The sequence below is a fragment of the Phascolarctos cinereus genome, unplaced genomic scaffold, assembly GCF_003287225.1.
Source record: "Phascolarctos cinereus isolate Bilbo 61053 unplaced genomic scaffold, phaCin_HiC Scaffold_3;HRSCAF=262, whole genome shotgun sequence".
Classification (NCBI taxonomy): domain Eukaryota; kingdom Metazoa; phylum Chordata; class Mammalia; order Diprotodontia; family Phascolarctidae; genus Phascolarctos; species Phascolarctos cinereus.
Window position 1 is genome coordinate 34,988,645 of NW_027555736.1, and position 21,668 is coordinate 35,010,312.

General features: G+C 42.8%; 1 protein-coding gene across 5 annotated transcripts in view; it reads left to right on the forward strand.

Moving 5' to 3' along the window:
• Positions 1–21,668, forward strand: part of NRG4 (neuregulin 4) — a 54,381-nt gene that overhangs the window by 30,223 nt on the left and 2,490 nt on the right. The window contains exons 4-7 of one of the 5 annotated variants that reach the window (XM_020975996.2): positions 4,934–5,083; positions 15,232–15,311; positions 18,057–18,098; positions 18,203–19,904. In XM_020975996.2, coding sequence (XP_020831655.1) covers positions 4,934–5,083; positions 15,232–15,311; positions 18,057–18,073 — 247 coding nt within the window. In that variant the 3' untranslated portion in view covers positions 18,074–18,098; positions 18,203–19,904. The other 4 variants (XR_002322273.2, XM_020975997.2, XM_020975998.2 and 1 more) reach the window with 4 other exon arrangements.

The following is a 21,668-nucleotide window of genomic DNA, read 5'->3' on the forward strand; positions in this document are numbered from 1 at the left end:
TCAGGGGACCCATAATTGTCATGTCAAGAGCCATTGCTCTTTCCTACTATGGCATCCATACTATGGACACCCTTCTCTACTGAAGGGCAGGCCAAGCATTATGTAGTGGGAGGGTTATATAAAGGCTTAAAAAAATATTCAGAGCTTTGTACGTGTTAGACATTTGTACAATGCCTTGTCTTTCAGTGCCTGACCCTGCCTAGCACTGTCAGGCTTCATGAGCACTTAAATCGCTGTGATTTCTAAAATGTAGTAAATTAACTGTGAGCTATTTCAAGTTTGGTATTTCTGTTGCAGCTGAAGTCACAGTATATGAGCTGAGGGTGGAAAAGCTGAATGCATGGTTAATACCCTCAATCAGCCATATTTACTTACTACTTTGATAGCATGTCTGAGGTCTGCACCATTGACACGGAGCCGTTTCAAGCTTCTCTGTCTAACTAATTCTGAATACATCTGACTGCATTTTTGTTTAATCCATGTCTCCATCTCCTCAACAAGAATATTGTGAGATACCTTAATGAAAGTTTTGCTAAATCTAGGTAAACCACATGTTTCATGTTGATTATTAATCCTATCTCTTGGCCAGCAAGTATTGAATATTTTGAAATCTATGGTTTCTTTTCTTTGTGTTTTGGTGCAGTTGACTAAGACAGCAGGAGTTGCTTCTAACCTATCTTGACTTTTGCTTATTTTAGCTTTCCTTAGTTGGATTCCTTCTTCTGGACAAAGAGGAGACATAATATTTCTATTTGCTTTTGCGCCACCTGAGATCAGGGAACACCCTATCCCTCATTGGCTCTCTTTATGTGCCTTTGAATGTTTGATCAATTCTTGCTCTGACTTACATGGTTTATTTGTCTTCCATTCCCTTGATTCCTTCTTGTTTTTTTCATCTTTGTTGAACATTACTTACCAATAATTGCGTCAGCTAGTTACGGTTTGGGTTGATTTTTTTTTTTTGGCATGAGGTCATGTTTCTGCATTTCCTTCAGATCTTTCCCAGACTTGCTCAGTTCCAAGAATCCAATGTTACAAGTTTCCTTGTACATATTGTAAATCTCTTTCCCTGTTGGGGTGTTTGACCCACTTCAGTGGTTTTTAAGTACTTTCTCATTATTGAAAACAACGACAACAAATCTCTTTGAAGAAATCGGTTTTTTTCAGTACTGATAATTGTGGTTTCCTAATTGCCTTTTCAGTTTTGAAAATCAGTCTTTCATTTGAATCTTCATTTCAGAACTCTAAACTTTTAAATCTGTAATAGGATTTTGTTTCGGTGGCTAATATATTTCTTTTAAAACCCTTGAAAGTATAAATAAATTATAACCTTTCTGTATTATCCAAGGCTGCTGGCTCTCCAACAATTGTGAGAAGTTGGAGGGGTCATTTATCCATTTTTGTCTTTTGGAGATAAACTTAGGAGTTTTCTCTTTGATTAAGTTGAGAGCTCATTTCCTTCTTATTTGGTTTGTGGTGATAATAAGTGGCCTCTGAGGTCCCTTGCAGCTCTGTGATTCTGTGCTGGGGATTTGTTTTGTGACTGTCTCCATGTTAACTGGTGGAACTTTAAATTTTTATCTTTCCCCCTTGGAGTGCCTGACCCACTTAAGCCATTTTTTAAAACAACTTTTTCATTCACACATTCTTGTTTAATTGACCTAAACTTATGCATCTCAGTAAGTTACAGTAGATACTTTTATTTTAGAATTTATTTCTGGTTGTGAGTGAATGAGTAGAAAAAGGCATTTATTAAATGTTAACTATGTGCAAAGCACTGGCTTAGGGATAGCTCTTAGTAGCATTCTAATGAAGGAAACAATACATATTGAAGTTTTCATCTGGTCCCATGGTCTTTAGAGTGCATGACTTTTCTTTGTCATTTACACTGATAGAAGCTTATGGTTCTGATGATGAACCATTTGATAGTACCAAGGACTTTGGGGGTGAAAACTTTGGGTCTTCAGGAGCTGTGTCTGTACCACTGCAGACACCCTGCCTTTGCAGGGGAGGGGGTTGCTTTTGGGGATGATGCTGCAGAGCTGATGGTCTTGGGATTCCCTGCCCATTGGTGGCAGTTGGTGTTGGTGGTAGTGAGGAAGGTGGGTCCCTTCTCCATAGATCATTGTCCCCTCGACAATGGTGGATGGGGCCTGGACTAGAAGCAGGGGTAGTGGGCTTGGGAGCACTGCTCTTCCCTGTATTCTTGGTTGGGTTCAGGGTCTTGGCCTGTCTCCATCATTGTCTGACAGAGAGGTGGTGGGTTTGACTTGTCTGGAATAGGCTGCCTCCTCTCTCTCCTCCAGGGTACTTTTTTGCTCCAACTAGGCTGGTCCAGTGAGTAGTCATTGGCTGCCAGGTGGTGGGAATGGTCCTGGGATAGTTATGTGAATTTAACTAATGTCGCGTCCATATTCTACATACTCTAGAAATTAGATTACTTTCTCAGGAAGAAATAGGACTCTTTCCATGACCACAGTGACTCTCATGGTGGGGTAAAGGACTAAACCAGTCAGTCCTGAGGCAGATCTATTTGTATATCTCTGAGAGATCTAAAAATCCCTTTTGGCTTTTATTCAGTTAATAGGTTAATTGAAACTCACTGCTTCTGTTAAAGGGCTGTTAGTTACAAGTGTAATGGGCTGGCATCAGCCCAGCTGCTTCTTCCTTTGGGTGAGAACCTCAGGGCACTTGGCTGTCGACCCTCCCTTCGTTCTACCTCCCAAGTTCTTATACCAATAGTCTTTATCTAGGGATGTGGGGTTTGTATTTGCACCAGATTGTCCAGCTGACTCCAACCCACTGCTTCGCCACGTCCATTTATTCCTTCCCTTTCATAAATCTCATTTAAGAGCTTTACCAAGGTCATCATCCCTTTTGGAAAGTGTTTCATGTGGGAACAAGGTTAGAGATAAAGAGCTGGAACGATCTCAGGAGTGATCTAGTCCACCCCTTCCACAGATGAGGAAACTTAGGTCAGGTTACTTGCCTGTTAAGTTAATATAAAATCTTGATCGAGCACAGGGCATATCACAGAGCCCAGGTCAGCGCTGCTACAACATCTCTAAGGGTGATGGACAAAATCCTGCAGGGTCACTTCTTAGCTCACATCCCAGTTGGAGTGATTTCTGGGATTCTGCTGCTGGATGCAGGAGTGCAGAACGCCTGGTACCACTCCCCAGAGCCGTGCACGCTGAGGCGAGTGGCAGGTGGCTGGAGAGGATTTTATTTTCCCTAGCTCTCTTAGCTGTCCGTCAGTCTTCTGTCTCCCTGAAGATTGAGTGTATGCATCCTTCTGTATTTGGGTCCCCCAAACTCCCAGATAGCAGCGTCTCCACCAGAGTCTCCCTGAAGGCATGCAGAGACCCTTCTTCAATGGCTGATCTTTCCCCCATCTCTGGGTTCCCTCTTTCCAGAGTCCAGCCCATGCCATGGGGATGCTCTCTCTGGGCATGAATGCCCCCAGTTGGGTGGAACCCCACGTGGACCTGCCCGTAGAGAGCTTTAATCCTCCGAATGCTAGATTTTAATCGGTTTATTCTTCAGCACAGCCAACTTCACAAGGGCTTATTCATTCAGTGAGGCCCAATGAAGTGCCTCGGGGAAAGAGGGGATTTCTCCATGAATAAAGGACAAAGACACAGCCTGCACAGCATTGCCCTGCAAAACTAATCATCACCCAGTCTTAATGTCTCAAGATCCCCATTGTCCCATCCAGTGAATGCCTCAGACTGAAATGGGGTGCCTGGTGGCGATCAGAGCTAGCACTTGAGGTGACTGCTATGTGCAGGGACATGGTGTAAGGCTGGAGAGCCAACCTCCAAGACGGGGCGATCTGGATTCAAATCCTGCTTGTGACTCATACTGGCTCTGTGATCATGGGTGAGGTGCTTAATTCCTCATGGTGGTTGAAAAGAAAAGTGCCAACCTGCTTTAGTGGAGAGAATTTCCTCACCTGGAAGTTCATTATATAAACAAAATCAAAGGCCAATTCCCTCTTCCTGCACAGAACGCTATGACAGTAAATATCCAATGAACCAATCAATGGCAGGTGGGGGTGTGACTTGTTCTATGTAGGAGGTGTGGATGTGAAGTAGAGACCAATTCTACAAGTAACACGATAGTCAGACCGCCTTACTTATTACGTAATAAGTAATAATTCATTCACACCTCATTCTTCCAAAGGTCTCTGTTTTCATTGATGTGAGCACTTCTTCCACAGAATCATGGGAATTGGACAGGATCTCAGAGATCCAACCCCTTTGTTTACAAATGGGGAAACTGAGGCCCAGAGAGGTTATGATTTCCCCAAGTTTATACAGGTAGTATGTAGCAGAGCAGGATTTGAAACTGGGTCCTGAGTCCAACTCCAGTGTTCTCTCCACATCACACTCTCTTAGTAGATCCTTTCATGATCCTCCAGGCTTTGGGTGATCTGCCCCTTTGACTGGGCTGGTTTTCAGTTGCCTTTCTGCTAGTGTGTGTGTGTGTGTATGTGTGTGTGTGTGTGTGTGTGTGTGTGTGTGTGTCTAGATTTGTGATCTCCTTAGTACAGGGCACTGCCAATGAAGCAACATCCCTTTAGCAGGGCAGGTCCTCCAGTCTGAGAGCTTCCTGGGGCCCTAAGGGACAACCTCTGAGGTTCCTTCGTGCTTGACTTCTGAGACCCCAAGTCAGTATGTATAGAGACAGAATTTGAACCCAGATTGTCCTAACCCCGAGGTCAAATCTCTCTCCATGACCTCACCTCTTGAGGGCATTAAAAAAGTAAAAATCATTGCTTTGGGCGTCCCTTATGATACTGGGAATACGGAAATCTGCCTGGGGGAGGGAGAGCTGCCTTGTGTCAACTGAATCTCAGAATGTGCCCCTTCCCTCTAGGGCAGCTGCTGGACTAGGAGATGTAATTTGTCTGTCACGCTTTATTTCACAGATGTATTGAGAATTACACGGGAGCCCGGTGCGAAGAGGTTTTCCTTCCTAGTACCAAGGCCCAAAGCGAGAGTGAGCTGTTCGCAGCTTTCTTGACTGTAGCGCTGCTCCTAGGCATACTGACCCTCGGGGCCGTCTACTTCCTTTGCAGGTAAAGCTCGCTTCTGCTTCTGGGGGGTGAGAATGGGATCCCGTGTTCATCCAGATGTCAAAACTGATCTCTCCCCTTGTGCAAGGAAATGGAATGATGCCGTGCGTTGGCTATGCCCCACACCCCGTCCTCCTCTCTTCAAGTGTTCTGTTATTTCAATTGGTTTTTTTTTAAAGGCTCTAAAAGTGATGAGGGTCATTGGGAAGCTCTGTTACCCTGGGTTCTTTCTGTGGTCAGTGAATCCCATGCCATTCATTCAGCTACCCGGACAGCTCAGCCCCAGGGGAAATCCCCAGACTGAGCGGATTCACGTGTGTGTGTGTGTGTGTGTGTGTGTGTGTGTGTGTGTGTGTGATGCTTGAAAGAATGAAAACAAAACTCATCTTGCTAACCTCAGACCATGTTCCCATCCCTGGCAAGTTACATGATACTTTCAGAATTTAAGCATGAATTGCTAATATTCATGGTCAAAATAATTTTAAGAGTAGACCCAAAGATTATAGCAAATTTATTTACATAGAATAAAACTATGCACAAAAATTAGAATCAGATCTTCCCTTTTTAGTGTTTTCTTGAAATAATAACTAGCGTTTGTATAGTACTTTACAATTTGCAAAGCGCTTTACAGATGCTATCTCATTTGACCCTCACAACAATCTTGGGAGTCAGGTGTTATTATCATTCCCATTTTATAGATGAAGAAACTGAGACAGCAGAGGTTAAGTGACTTGTCCAAAGTGTTAGAGGAACCATTTGAACTCAGGTTTTCAGATCCAGCACTCTATCCACTGTACACATAAATACTATAAAATATCTGGGTATGGAAAAGTAAATTGTTTTTTTAATTCATGAGTATTAGCAATCTAATGTAGTAAAAGAGTTTAGGACTTGGACTTAGACTGGGGTTCAAGTCCCAACCAGCTCCATTGCTTATTAGCTTTGTGACCCCTAGAAAATTCACCTCTCCCTTCTCAGCCTCAGTTTCCTAATCTGTAAGATGAGGCTGATACTTGTATGACCTTCCTCATCACTTTCATTTGTGGGTGAAAATCAAAAGAGAAAATTCGTGTGAGAGTGTTAAGCAGTGTACAGCTTCATTCAAATGGAAGCTCCCTGAGGGCAGGGACTGTATCTTGTTTACCTTGGCATCTAAACCAATATCTCACCAGTGAAGAGCCTTGGGTCCTCAATAAAATGATTTGAATGAACCAATAACCATCATCTAAAATGTATTCTATGCCCTCATTCGCTAAATACCTAAGAAAAAAACTCAATCCAGAAAGAGTTTCCACTTTGAGTTTATGTTCTAGGAATGAAAGACACCCTCTAAGGATACCTGCATCTTGTGAAAAAAATAACAAGAGGATTAACTAGCAGCAGTGAATGGCCGGCCTTTAGACCATGGGAGGACATAGTTTACTACTGATGGCTCTTTAAAATATATGACTACAGACATTTCTTCATCAAATATTTAAGCCATTGTGTTGTGTTTGTCATGATTTTATCTCATCTTCTGGACTTCTGAGAGAATATCTTTATGCAGTAGGATGTTTTAAGAGTTCAACTTACTCCCTGACTTGAAACATTTGAAAAGAAGATATTAGAGCTCATATATTATTATTCTTTGTTCTTTGACTAAAGGAAAGAATGGAGAGATATGGGATTGGGTACATATGGGATTAGTTGAATAAACGGACTTGATGGTGCTGGTTAATGGAATGATGTCAACTTGGAAGCAGTCTCTAATGGAAGACCTTGGCCCTGTTCTGTTCCACATCTTTGTTAGTGAGCTTGAGGAAAATGTAGCATGGCATCCTTATCAAGTCATAGAGAAATAGCTAAAACATCAGATGATAGAATCAGGGTCCAAAGAGATCCCAAAGGTCTAGAACCATAGGCAGGTATAATAAGAAAAATTTAATACAGATAAAAGTAAAATTGTGCATTCAAAAATCAGTTGCTTAAGTCTAAGGCCATGGGATCATTGATTCAGATCTTAAAGGTTATCCAGTCCAGCCCCCTCATCTCACAGATAAAGGGAGATGGAGTCACAGGGTAAATTGGAGAGCTGAGATTTGAACCCAGGTCCTCTGATTTAAAACCCTGTGTTTTTTTTTCAGGGTACCATGAGACATGGCTAGATGACAAGCTCACTGTGAATATGTGTCATGGTAACCTGAGAAGCTAATGTAATTATAAACAGCAGTTTCATTGATAGAAGCCTCACAACCAGAAGAAGGGAAATGATAACGCCATTGTCCTTGGCCCTGATCAGCCAACATCTGCCATATTATATTCACTCATGGCTGCCTCATTATAGGAAAGCCCTATAAGTATGTTCAGAGGAGAAGGCCCAACATAATGAAGGCAAAACTCTGTTAAAGGATCTGTCTGCTTAGCCTAGAGGAGAAGAGACTTTGGGAATCATGATTCATAGATCTAGAACTGGAAGTGGCCACATCCAACTCCCTCATCTTACAGATGAGGAAACTGAGGTTAAATGACTTCCAAGGTCACACAGGAAGTAAATGTTCAAGGCATGAGCCCTGTCTTCATACCCTCAGACAGGCTAAGGTACCTGAAGGTTCAGGGGTCAACCTTAAAAAAAAATACTTCCTGGCACTTATTACCAAAATGGAATGGGTTGCCATGGGTAGAGGGAGAATATGGAATGTTGAGTGCCTGTCACTGGAAATATTTAAGTGGAAGCTGGATGGCTTTTTGCCAGGGATGACTCCTGAGGTCCCTTCCAGTTTCTGAGGTTCTATGATTCCAAAAGTCTTGTATGTTAATAAAAAATTCCTCATGAATCTCCCTGTTCATTTATTGGGAAGACAATAGTAGCACCCCTTACAGGTGTTCAATAGGAAACATCCCAGCTGTTATCAAGGGGATTTTAAGGTAACCTAATATTTACATATTCAAACAGTGATTAGAATGTTTACATTCTTGGTGCTTTGGCGTTACTCTGTCTCCTTTCATTTGGAACCTTTCCCAACCCATTCTTCATGGTCAGGAGGCTTGTGTGGTCTGGACCAGGACTTTTTTGAAAGTCTCCAAGTCATCCACTTAGAGGTATAAGGCATAGTCAAGTTAGAAGAAAAATGAAAGATGGGGGAGGGGGAGAAAAAGCATGGGTAGAAGGGGAATCGAAGAGGAAACACATGTGAAAATAAAGTTAAAAACCCCGTACTTGCATTATTCTCTAAAGCTAGGATGTTGTGTCCCATTTCTGCCCATTTTCAGGCCCACCCTCCCTAACTCTAGAATCAAACAGAGCCTCAGAAGCCATCTGTTAAACCCATATGTGACAAAGGATCTTCTCTGAGTTCTGCTGGAAGACTTTGTGTGAGGGGGTGTTCACTCTACCTTAGACAGCTCTGACCATAATCTCTCTTTGTTGTTACTGTCGTTCAGTCATTTTTCAGTCATGTCCGATTCTTTATGACCCCATTGGGGTTTTCTTGGCAAAGATACTGGAGTGCTTTGTCATTTCCTCTCCAGCTCATCTCATCTTACAGATGAGGAAACTGAGGCAAACAGGGTTAAGTGACTGGCCCAGAGTCACACAGCTAGTAAGTGAAACCAGATTTGAACTTGGGAAGATGAGTCTTCCTGACTCTAGGCCAGATATTCTATCCACTGTGGCATCTAGCTGCCCCAAATCTTTCTTCACCTTAAGCATAAGTCTGCCTTTCTGTAACTTCTCCCCATTGTACTTGGTTCTGCCTTTAACCCCTCTTCCATATGGCAGCCCTTTGAAAGCGCCTCCATCATCATCTCCTTTGACAAGTTTTCTGTTTTCCAGCTGCTTTCCCCAGTTCCTTAAACTGCTTCCCATATGACATGGTGGTCAGTCCTCTCACCAATCTGGTTTCCTTCTTTTGGAAACTCTTTATGTCCCTCCTAAACTATAGTATCTAGAATGAAGCGCACTATAGGCAGTATAATTAGATGGGTAGAATACGGAAATACCCTAGACGTAGAATACATTTTCAAATGCCTGGCTGAAACCTATGGTTTTCATGATATTGTGAACAGAATGGAGAAATAGAGTCTAAATGGCACTTCTGTAAGATAGGTTCAAAAATGGTAGCATGTCCGTATCCCAAAGTAGCCATGAGTGGGTTGATGTCAACTCAGAGGTCCCTAATGAAGTTCTCCAAGGATCTTTCTCAGAATTGTGCTGTTCTAAATGATTCTGATGGAGTCACAGATCTGTCCTGAGGGTAGGGGCTGTTTTGTTTTGTCCTTGTATCTCTAGGACTAAAACAGTATCTTGTAGTAGGTGTTTGATAAGTAATTATTGAATGAATGCATAGATGAATGAATATGAGGAACTGAGGAAGATGTCAGGGTCATGAACCTGGATGACTAGGACCATGGCGGTGCTTTCAACACGGATAGGAAAGTTAGGAAGAGCTTAAGTTTAGAAAGAATGAGACTTTGTTTTCCTATTTGGCATATACTGAGTTGATTTGCCAATGGAACATCCAAGTGAAAATGACCACCAGGCAGCTGGTGATGTGGACCTCAAGAGGGAGATCCAGAGCCTAGAAATGATTGTTGATGGAAACTGATAACGATCATCAATAGAAAAGATATGGATTATCTTCCTATCTCCTTATTACCAGGCATAGGATATCAAACTTAGTAAAGTTCGATATGCTTATTAACTTGTGCTTATTCAGTATAACTTATTAAAGGTGCTTATTAAATATGTATTGAAGAAGCTAATGAATCAGGGTAAAAAAAAGGGCACTCAGGGATTTTTAAAATAGCAAAAACACCCCCCTCTTGGATGGAATTTTTCCATTTGTCTGCCTTATGCCTGTGGAGAAATGAGACCATTGGCTAGAATCTATTTGGAGATGCTTACTAAAGGCTAACTACAAAAATGTTGAGGCACACGTGAGATTCTGAGGAATGTTTTGTCATGCGTAGGGCAAGAAGAGGCAGATAGTAGATGTGTAAGGGCATTTCTCTGGATAGAGAAGGACTAACAGTATTTTCCTCCGAGGATGAGTGCTAGGACACTTCTAAATGACCAGGAAGAGGGCGTGCATCGTGACAGGAAGCAACAGGCTAAGAATGAGGGCACCAAATAGGAGTGCGTTTCACTGTGGCTAAGTCCAGTGGCCCCAGGCACCTGCCCCATCGCTTTTCTCCATCCACTCTTCTCCTCTACTCTAAAGTTCTAGGACTTGGCTTTCTGGTGCCCTCTTCTGTTTTCTAGCTGTCATTACTTGTCCTTTCTGAACCCCTACCTCCATCCTCACAAGAAAGAACGCAGACCAGCCAGGTGACTCTGGGCCAGGCCTACGAAGGGCTGATCTACACTGGGCAATGGAGCTTCTTCATGGGAGGTTCCTTTTATCAATGAAAGGACAGGTCAAGTTCAAAAGAAAGGAGCGGGTCAGGTGAGGGGTGCCCCCCGAGTACTCCAGGCAAACATACAAGGCGCGTCTGACAAATCAAAGGGCAAGGTTTCTAGAGGTGATCCCAATGCGTCCTCCCCTCACGTGCTCACTTAGCCTGGTCAAACTGACCCCTGTCCTTGGAGGTCTCATCCTTGCACTCCGAGGAAAAGACCTAGAAAAAGAGTTAGAGAAGCAAAAGCTGGTTTCTTCTGGGCAAGGCTCTGCTTGGGCCGGCAGCAACATGTAGTTTGGAGGGAGCGCTATATTTGGACCTGAGTTCAAATCCTGATTCCAATACTTAGGAGCTGTGTGACTGTGGACATGTCACTTTTCTTAAGTCTCAGGTTCCTCATCTCTAAAATGGGCATAAGAACACCTATAGACTCTCCCCCACAGGACTGTAGTAAAGATCAAATGAAATAACTTATATAAAATGCTTTGTAAAAACAAAAGCACAGCTGCTGTTATCATCATTTAGCTTGTTCTCAGAGTGAACCAAACCAATCATATCTAGGCTAGACATGAGATGCTTCACTGGTTTCTGGCCATTGGATTTCTGTTGAGCAAAGATGCAGATGTCTCCGTCAGTGGGCTTCTCCATCCGGTAGCTTTAACAATGAGGCCTCCAGGCTTTGAGGAAATCCCTCCTCCTTATTCCCAAGCAAACTGGCCGTCCAGGGTTAGGGCACCATGTAAGGTTGTAGAGAGATAAAGATATTTGGGGAGAGGGAAGGGGGGAAAGAGCCAAGCTATTCTTAAGTGGCATCAAGGCATAAGAATTCCAAGGAATCCAGACCCATGAAAAGGATAAGATTCAAGACAGATTGCAAAGGATAGGGACACAGGGCGTGTCTCTGGGTAGAAAGGTGAGAACTGCCTTTCTCTGGGGATCCAATCCCTCATGCCCTCATATCACCATCCTAGAATGTTCACCAGATTCCAGATTTGAATCTTAAAAGAGATAGGTGACCCTGGGCAAGTCACTTAACCCCAATTGCCTACAGAGAGAGAGAGAGAGAGAGAGAGAGAGAGAGAGAGGATGAAGAGAAATATTAGAGCAAGGTAATTTCATAAATTCACTACAATGGGATGGTTCTAGTCTGGAACTTATCTTGCCCCTAAACCCCCCAGTACCCCAGTCATCCCAGTCATTTGTAACTCTGGAGCCATATCTGACTTTTCTTTTTCCTCTCATCCAGAATTTCTAGTGAGTTGCCAGATCATATGGTTTCTACCGAGGGGTTTGTGGTTAAATGCTTTTTAACAACTGGCTCTCTGGGGGGGAAAAAAAACCTCATGTACGACACTTTCAAGTTTAATCAGAATTATTATTTTCTCCTTCACTTTCTTAAGTCTAGATGATTAACAAATAAATCAATTAAGCCATGATTTGAAGCATTTGTTGTTTTCTGAGGTGTGAGTGTTCATCATGAAAGTTTACCCTAACAAGCTCTCATGAGCCTGTATGAGCTGACTCCACCGATATTCTTCTTTCCATCTCTTCAATCTGCCCCCTCTTCTTTCCACTCCCACTGCCACCCTCTTCGTTGGCACACTGAAAAAAATACTGGTTTGGACCTCCGAGGACCGGCCTTCCGTCTTCCCTCTGTTGTTCGCTACCTGGGTGGCATTGGGCAATTCTCTTAACTAACTGTTGGCCTCAGTTTCTTCATCTGTAAAATGAGGTGCCCGGCCTCACTGGCCTCTGAGATGACTTCTAGGTAGAGAGCTCTTCTCCTGTGGACCTGGTCAAGAGCCACCCATTTATCTAAATATTTTCAATCTGGGCCCACCTGTGCTGGTGAATACTAAGTTATAATAATAGAATATTTCTATCTATGATTTTCTATCTCTATAAATCTATTTTCCTACATATAATTTCCTCTATAATAATATAACATTTTCTCTAATATTTCTCTCCATCTTACCTCTTTTAAGATTCAAATCTGGGATTTGCTGAACATTCTAGCATGGTGATAGGACAGCATGAGGCATGCCGGAGAAAGGCAATTCTCACCTTTCTACCCAGAAACATGCCCTGTATCCCTGTCCTTTGCAATCTATCTTGAATCTTGTCCTTTTCATGGGTCTGGATCCCTTAGAATTCTTATGGTTTGATGCCACTTAAGAATAGCTTGGCTCTCCCTCCTCCTCCCTCCCCAAATATCTCTATCTCTCTACAACCTTATGTGGTACCATAACCCTGGTTGGCCAGTTTTCTTGGGAATAAGGAGGAAGGATTTTCTCAAAGCCTGGGGGCCCCATTGGTAGAGCTGAGAGGACCCTGGATGACACTTGAGGCATCAGAGGAGCTAGTGCTGGGACCTTAGGAATCATCAAGTCCAACCTCTCTTTTTCCAGATGAATCTTTTATACAGACTGTCCTACAATTTCCTTTTCATCCCATTAATAACTAAATGGCTTAAATAGAGCCTGGGATGGACCTGCTTCTAATGGAATTCTGGTCAATAGCTCATTGTTAAAGTTTCAAGGTTCCAGCGCCTGTAGAGATAACACATTACCTGTTGCTATAGGAAATGTGGGTTTAGGTCCATTTTCATTAACTTAGGGTCATGTTTCTTTGAGCACTCAGACACTGATGGGACATTCACTAAGCCTTCTGCCAATGCTTCTTTATGGTGTGCTGGTGACTCTGAGTTCTTAAAAAAATATTCCAGTGGAATCTATCAACCTGAAATTGTAATGAAAACAGTCAATAAAACAAAATGGAAGTCTTTGATCGGGACAGAGGACTTGCAGCTCACTGGAGTACCCAAGGAAGGGGGCTGGGGATGGCAGAGAGAATGACTAAGTTGCTGGTGGGAGAGGTTGGGTATCACACAGTTTCACCAAATACTGTTTTGTATACCACACAAAAGTCTGTTAAAGAAAGCTTGGGAATCTGGGGAGGAGAGAGTTTGGGAGAGGTACAAAATAATCAGAGGCCAGAATGACATCTGGTCAGGTAGGCGATTCACTGGCCTGGGAACAGAAACTGGTAAGAGTTCTCAGTCAATTGTGTTTGTCAAATCCAGGCCCTGAGAGGCCCACCAAGCTGGAAAGGCTCTAAGTAAGGGCCTGGTGTCATGTCAGTCTGATCCCTGAGGACCAGACCAGGGAAGTGAGAAGGGCTCAGCATCAGAGGCTTGGCTACCAAACGATGGGTTGCTTGGTTGATTTTTTGGCCGTGGTGACTCATGGATGCCATCTTCTAAGGCGGGAGTCCTCAACCATTTTTTGTAACATGGACTCCAAGGCTTTGGCAGTCAGTCTGATGAAGCTGATGGGTCCCCTCTTCTCAGAATAATGTTCTTAAATGTCAAAAGTAAAATACATCAGATTACAAAGTAAATCAATTATATTGAAATACAGTTTTAAAAATATTTTTAAAAAACAAGTTCACTGATCCCTCTTTAAGAAACTCTAGGTTAAGTGGTATAGGCGTTGAGATTAATGTTAGTGGAAAGATGACAAGATCTTAGAAGTAGATGCGTGTAATAAAATCGATTTTAAAACTAATCTATTCAATTCAATAAACATTTATTAAGTGCCTATTGTGTGCCAGGCACTGTGTGCTAAGCACTAGGGATACAAAAAGAGGCAATGGAAAAACAGACCCTGCCTTCAAGGAGCTTGCAGTCTAATGGGGGTGGGGGGAAGCAACATGCAAATAAACGAATATGAAGTCAATTATATAGAGGGTAAATGGAGTTGTAGAGAGAATAAACGAATCGCCGGCAAGTGAATGGTAGGCTGTGTGGTACAGTTGGAAAGACAGCCTCTGCCTCTGGGTTCAAAATCTGCCACTGTCATTACCTGTGTGATCTCACCCACGATGCTTGGGCTCCCCAGGCCTCAGTTTCTTCCTCTGTAAAATGATGGGGTTGACCTAGTGGACCCCTGACGCCCCTTCCGGCTCCAGATCTAGGTTCCTGTAATACAATGAAAAAGCAATTGTCGTTTCTCAAATTCCCCAAAGGGAGGAGCCCCAAAATCTGAAGCAACATAATACAATCTCGTAGAGGAAACAGAGGCATCATTACCAATGTTTGAGGACTCCTATGTGGAGGCTGATGGGTGGCACAGTGGATAGAGTGGTGGGTGTAGAGCAGGGGTGGGGCACCTGCAGCCTTTTGGCTGAAGGGCTGAACTTGAGGACCTAGAGGGCCACACGTGGCCTTGAGGCTGCAGGTTCCCCACTCTTGGTGTAGAGTCAGGAAGACCTGAGTTCAAATCCTTTCTCAGACATTTACTAGCCGTGCGACCCGAGGCAACTCATTTAACCCTCCCCGTGCCTCAATTTTCTCATCTGTAAAAAGAAGAGTTAGGATTCCATTGCCTTTAAGGTCCATTTCAAACCTAAATCTACGGTGCATTTTCAAAATAGTGTCACTCATCCAGCATTTGATGACCGTTTCTTAAACGCCTACAACATAGACAGCGTTGTGCTAGGTGATGGGGACATACCAAGATAGTTAAAACGTAGTTCATTAATCGAGGGCTAGCGCAAGGCACTTGATCATGCTGTAGGGCATACAGAGAAGACAGACACGGAACCTCTGCCTTCGTAGGGCCTATGGTCCAATAACAGTGTCTTCAAGAATGGACAATTTCCCAGTTATCTGTTATTGTGAACTCTTAGCAGCTGGGGAGGAACGTCCCAAAAAATCCAATCTAAACTTTCCCCTCTCATCTCCTTTCTTTTTTTCCCCTTTTCTTTCCGGTCAGGAAAGGCCACCTCCAGAGGGCTAGCTCAGCCCAGTATGACGTTGGCCTGGTAGAGACCAGCAGCATTAATATCTGCAACAGTGAGTAAATTTAAACTTTCTTTGGTTTCCATCTGCATTTACATCTGTCCCTGTGTGGTGCCCGCCGGGAGTATTTGTATTTGTGTTGTCCAGTAAGCAATGAAATCACTCAGACAGGAGTCCCTTCCACACCTTCCGACTCTGTCATTTTATCTGTGGGGAGATTTAGAAATGGGGGAAGGGGTTTTAAAGGCTGCAAAAGTTAAAAGTCTTCAGAGGCTCAAGGACAGATGTGGAATAGTAAAAAAGCCTTCAGGTGAAAAAGAGACACTTTCTACCCCAGAGGCTTAAATGCCTTAATTGAATACCAAGAGACAAAGAACCAGCCTCCAAGGCATCGATTTCCTTTCCATGGTGGTCCTTAGACGCTCATTAACACAAGATTCCCAAAGGAGTATGGGAGGTGAAAAAAAAAAACACTCCAAAGAACTGTTTACAGAAGGCAGAGACTTTTGAGGAAGGAAAAATTTGGCAAAAAGGGAAAACTCTCCAGGTGTGAGATCTTCAGGGTCAGCTCTGAAACTGGCTGAGGTTCTCCTATATGTAATGAGGGTAGTCCCCCTAACTCTGTTCCCAGTCCTAAGCAGCAGCCAGAGATGAGAGATGGACACAGAGCTCTCAGAAGGCTAAGTAGGGTCTTCCAGCTTCTGCATCTCACTCCTGTGGTCCTTTGGGTCTCTGCCCATCCTTTCCTGGTCTTTGTGGAGGATGCCCCTGGTGTCAGGAAGCGATTTGTAATTTCTATTTTGGCTATGGCCCTCCATTGATAGAAAGGTGATATCAACACATGGCTTTATAATTAGCTGAAGAAATTCATCATCTCCAACCTTCTGACGACGAGCCTATCTCAAATTAGTTAAGATAGGACCAAAAAGAAAAACAAAACCACTTATAGATTGAGGTTCTTCTTACCTGATATTGTCTGTTGACGTAGCCTTTGTGGCTTTCTATACAGTGATGAGGTTTTAGAGGAGATTTTTAGTGGAGGGTTTACAGGGTGTCCCAAAAATCTGAACGTAGTTTTAAGCTACTAAAGCCTTAAACTGCACTCAGACTTTTGGCACACCTTTTGGCCCGCTTCACCCCATCCCATCACATTCAAATCCTACGGAATTGACTGCAACCCTACGCACTGAACTGTTGGTTTTGTTTTTAAACAAAGCTGCGAGACCAGGGCTTCGAAAGAATTGACATTTCCTGTTCGGATTGGTTACTTTGCCAAAGGTCTGGCAGCCATCCCTCTTCAGACCCCAGGGTAGTAGAAGGTCTCCTCATTCCAATGATTATGTATTCTAGGATGGGTTTGGCTGGGCCACCTTCTGCGCCTTTGGGTTGTAAGCTTGCCCAAGAAGCTTTCCATCTATTGATTGAAGGCATTTTAACTACAAGGCTTTAGTAACTTTTATGATCCTTTTATAGTTGTTGTAATAAGTCAGTCCGGATTCAATCGTTGACAAGCATGTATTTAGTCCCATGCTAAGGATATTAAGACAGATGGGTGGTGGGGCAGCCAGGTGGACAGGGGATGGAGCTCTGGGCTTAGGAGTTGGGAGGATCTTTGTTAAAATCCACCCTCAGACACTTACTAGCTGTGTGACCCTGGGCAAGTCACTTAACCCTTGCCTGGGTTTCCTCACCTGTAAAAAGGGGATCATATGACTCACTTTCACAGACTTGGCTCTTCTCAGCAATGCAAGGATCTCAGACAACTCCAAAAGACTCATGACAGAAAATGCTGTCCACTATGGAGCCTGAATGCAGATGGGAGCATACTATTTGCTCTTTTTTTCTTCTGTTTTGTTTTGTTTTGTTTCTTCTTTCTTGTGGTTCCTCCCTTTGGTTCTAATTCTTCTTTACAACATGACTAATGTGAAAGTATGTTTAATAGGAATGTATATGTAGAGCCTATATCAGACTGCACGCCATCTTGGGGAGGGGAGAAAATTTAAAACTCAAAAGCTTATGGAAGTGAACATTGAAAACTAAAAATAAATAAATTAATTTTAAAAAGAATTAAAACATTCCCATGAAAGAATAACATAACATAAAATAAAATAAAATAAAATAAAATAAAATAAAATAAAAAGAGAATCATAACACCTACTTTGCAGTATTGTTGTACGGATCAAATGAGGTAATACTTGTAAGTCACTGAACACAGTGCCTGACACATAGTAGGTGCTTAATAAATGCTTATTTCCTTCCTTCCTAAGATGAAAATTACATAGTTCTACTCTCAAGGAGATTATATTCTACTGGGGGAAAGATACAACAATTATGGGGAAAGGGAATGAAACCTTAGACTTGGAGTCAGGAAGAGGAAGAACTGCATTCAAATCCAGCCTCATATTTAATTAGCTGTGTGACCCTCAGCGAATCACTCAACCTCTCTCTGCCTCAACTTCCTCATCTGTAAAATGGGGATAATAATAGTCTCTGCCTCCTAGGATTGTTGCGAGGATGACATGAGATTGTATGTGTAAAGCACTCTGCAAACATAGTGACTCCCCTAGCTGTATACACGTAGCTAGGCCATGAACTCACTCTCCCAGAGCAAGACTGGATAAATCTGCAGCTTAGATTCCAGGGTCTCTCTCTCTAATGCCATCAAGTCGTCCTGATTCCAGGCCCAGCACCCTGTCTCCTGGGCCTAAGTAGGAGTCCACAAGTAAGAGAAAGGGAGAGAAAGAACGATTTGAGAGGCAAAGAAAACACCTTTGATCAATAAAATGTTCCTTTCCCTAGAACATGGAGAGAACTGAAGACACGCCAGCCAAGTGAACCAAGGTATTACATCCGAGCTGCAGGGGAATTAATGAAGCCGTGGAAGGTAGAGGATGTATATGTATTTCTAAAAGCTTTTCTAACCATTTCCTCTTCCTTCATTAAAGGAGCACGTTGCATCAATGTCACCTGATGGGAATACCATACACAAGTGGCCGGGCTTCTCTATCTTTCTTGATCTAACCAGGCATCAGCAGTTAGGGGAGAGGAAGAAGGCTGTTTTTAAATTCTTAAATCACCCGTTAACTCTTTAAAATCACATTGAGATGCAGCTGATGGAAATTTTTATTTCGGTACCTTCCATGAGCGCATCTCCAGCCCTCGATGGAGCGGGTCGTCATGAGTTTCTGCGGCCATCATCATCCTCTTGCAACCAAGCTGGGGAAGAAAAGCTTGGGTACACAGTGGGTACACAGCCATCCTGAGACCTGGACTCAGGGCATTTCAGAACCCAGGGTCCCCGTACTCCTCATTGAGTCATCAGTATAGGACAGGAGAATGATACAGAAAGGAAAGGAGAGGTGTCTTTTTTATAGCAGTCTGCTATGAAGGTCATTCTTTTGTTGTTGTTAGAAAATGTCTTCAGAAATCAAGAAACAGAAAATTTATGACTATCTTGCCATCTGAATTCCATAAAGTTGAAATGTTTGCCCTTTCCAAGGAGGTCATTCTTTTTGACTAAAGGTTTGGGACCCTCTGTGACTCCATGACTTGAGTTGTTCTGCCAAAAGCTGACAAAGTTTTGCCCCACCTTCTTAATAATCTCATCCTTCCAAAAGTGGAGGAAGCAGCAAAGGGAACTGCAGTACTGGACATGATTCTGACCAACAAGAAGGAACCAGCTGCTGGGTTAGAGAGGATGGGAACCTTTTTAGGGAAATTAGAGGAGGAGAGTAAAAGCTTACCTCACATGGACCTTCGATTTAAGGAGAGTAGATTTCAAGGGGTTCAGTCAAAGGATTCCACAGACTAAAATTCTATGGGGAAAGTCAGCCCGGGAATGATGGAATGCAGACACAAATGAACTTCCAAAGACACAAAGAGAAACAATTCCAATGGGGAGGAAAAAAACCTAAAGGCATGCACAGGAGGCAAATGACCAATTTATGTTTTCTAAAATGACATGTACAGAGAAGCATGGGGAGATTTATATGAACTGATGCAAAGTCAATAGAACCAGGAAAAATATATACATGTATGTGTATGTATGCATGCACGTACGCAATATATAGTGCCTACAACCATGTGAATGGAAAGAACAAAACAATCAAAACTAAGTGCTGATGGTCCTATAGAAGAGATATGAGAAGGCTCCTTGCCCTACATCTCTGCAAAAGTGGGGGACTATAGATACAGAATCTTGTATAGAATGCCAGACTTTTTCAACATGTAGTTTAGTTTTGCTAAACTGCTTTTCCCCCTCTTTTTTATTCTTTATTATAAATGATTATAATGGGGGAGGGGCTGAAAAGGGATACAGTGGATAAAGGTAAATGATGTAAAAACAAAAGATATTGATAAAATTTTATTTTTTAAAAAAAGATATACAGAAAAGATCCTGCACAGGGATGATTTTCTGTTGCCTCGTCATGACATGGATGTGACTGTGGGTTCCCAAAGGCTGAGCCAGTGAAGCACAAGATGCAGGAGGCTCTGTTATACTTGAAAGATTTGGAGTATAGACATGTCAAGAGACTCTCTGCATTCCAAGGACCAGCCGAGCTAGGTACATAAAGGTTAATCAGCAGTACATAAGCTACTAGTAAATTTCTTGTTCTTAGCAACTCATGAAATAAAATGGTGCTCAGACCTGCTGTGCCTTTCTGCCTCTTCAGTGGTGGTGACAGTGGTGTAGATGGGAGAAGAGGATCGTAAGAATCACACTACCCTTGGATCAGCTATAACCATTAACTTGACCATTTGTATTCTAAATATGAGATCCAATAACCAGTGAGTGGGCACACTCCTAGGGGAGCTAAGCCGTGTCAATGCTGACATTCTTGTTATAAATGGAACTGGAGGGCAGAAGGAAGATGCAGACAAATGAAGGTTTCTACTTGGAGAGGCAAAGGAAGGAGCTGGTTTTACCTTGTCCCCAAAGGCAAGGTAGAAACATTATTTCATGGGATGCACCACGGGAAGAATTGTGGTTTGTGTAGAGGCTAAGGGGTAGAGACATTCTACAAGCAACTCATTAGGACCATCCAAATTAAATCAATGTATGGCTTTAATATTCAGTGGCCTCTGTGCAAAGACAATATAGGGAAAGACAGTAAAATATCATCACCTCATGGCCAATATGGTGATGAGCCTATATGAATTTGACTAGGCTCATTCTTAGATGATAGATATGTTCTAGTTACTGGAGACAACAGGAAATTCAGGTTTGGTTCTTTGGATGTCCATTTTACATGTGTCATTTTCCCCACTTCAGTTTGGAATTTAGCCAAAAGATCTGGGCAAGGAAGAAAGAGAAACAGATGTGAGTAGAGTGTTTTCTTGGAGTTTGCAGAATAGATGAGGGCACATTTCCCAGAGTGCCTTTGAGCCTGACCTGGGGTGGGTGGGAGGAGGGAGAGGGAATGGGGAACTGAACCAGGCAAGAGAGGTGGAAGGCCAAGTCTAACAGGACAAGAAGAAAGAGGAGAGTGTGATGAGGCAATGGGAGACCAGCAGCAGTTGAGGAGACCTTAGCCAAGGAACTAAAGACAGAAGTGTGAACCATGTCTGGGGCAGGACCTAGACTGCTGTTCTAGCCTGGGCTGAAGACAGTGACCAATGCCTTCTCCTTCCTTTTTCTAGAAGCTTATGGAGCCAACTTGGAATAATCTTACTCTTACTTTCAGATCTCCAGAGGGCCATCATTTTAAGAAGGCAGGGGCTTTAAAAGAAACCTGGGAATTTGGAGAGATAGCCAGATCTTCCTCCATGAAAGGAGGAGGAAGGCAGCTTCTCTTCTTCCTTCCAACCCTCAAACATCTCGACCGTTCAGCCTGCCTCGCTGTCTGGTGTCACCAGATGCCCATACATGCACTTTCTATCCTCACAGCCCCTACCTCTCTCAGTGAGGACGGGGATATGATTTATCATCAATTACCTAAAATCTTCACTGGCTTTTCAATTATTGAAACTTTTTTTTTTCATTCCAAATCTCCATCTTTTATTCATTAAAATAATCCAAGTAACATCATCAGAGATTCTAAGAATGTCTTGAATAGTATTATCTTTTAGATGAGGGATTCTTAACTGAGGGGTTCACAAATTCCCCAAGGGATCCACAGACAGATTTCAGGAGGTAAACTAGGATGGGAAAAAAATACATCTTTATTTGCACTCACCTTTGGTTTCCTTCGTAACCGTAAGTATGTTATGTTATGCATTAAAAATCATTGTCTGAGAAAGTGTCCATAGGCTTCCTCAGACTGTGCCAAAGAACTCTGTCACACGCGCACACACACACGTGCACACACACACACACACAATCTTGACATGCCACATGTTAAAGTTGTTCATTCATCAAGCATTAACCTGCAAAATGATTAGTGATTTAATCAAGCAATCACCTACATTTAA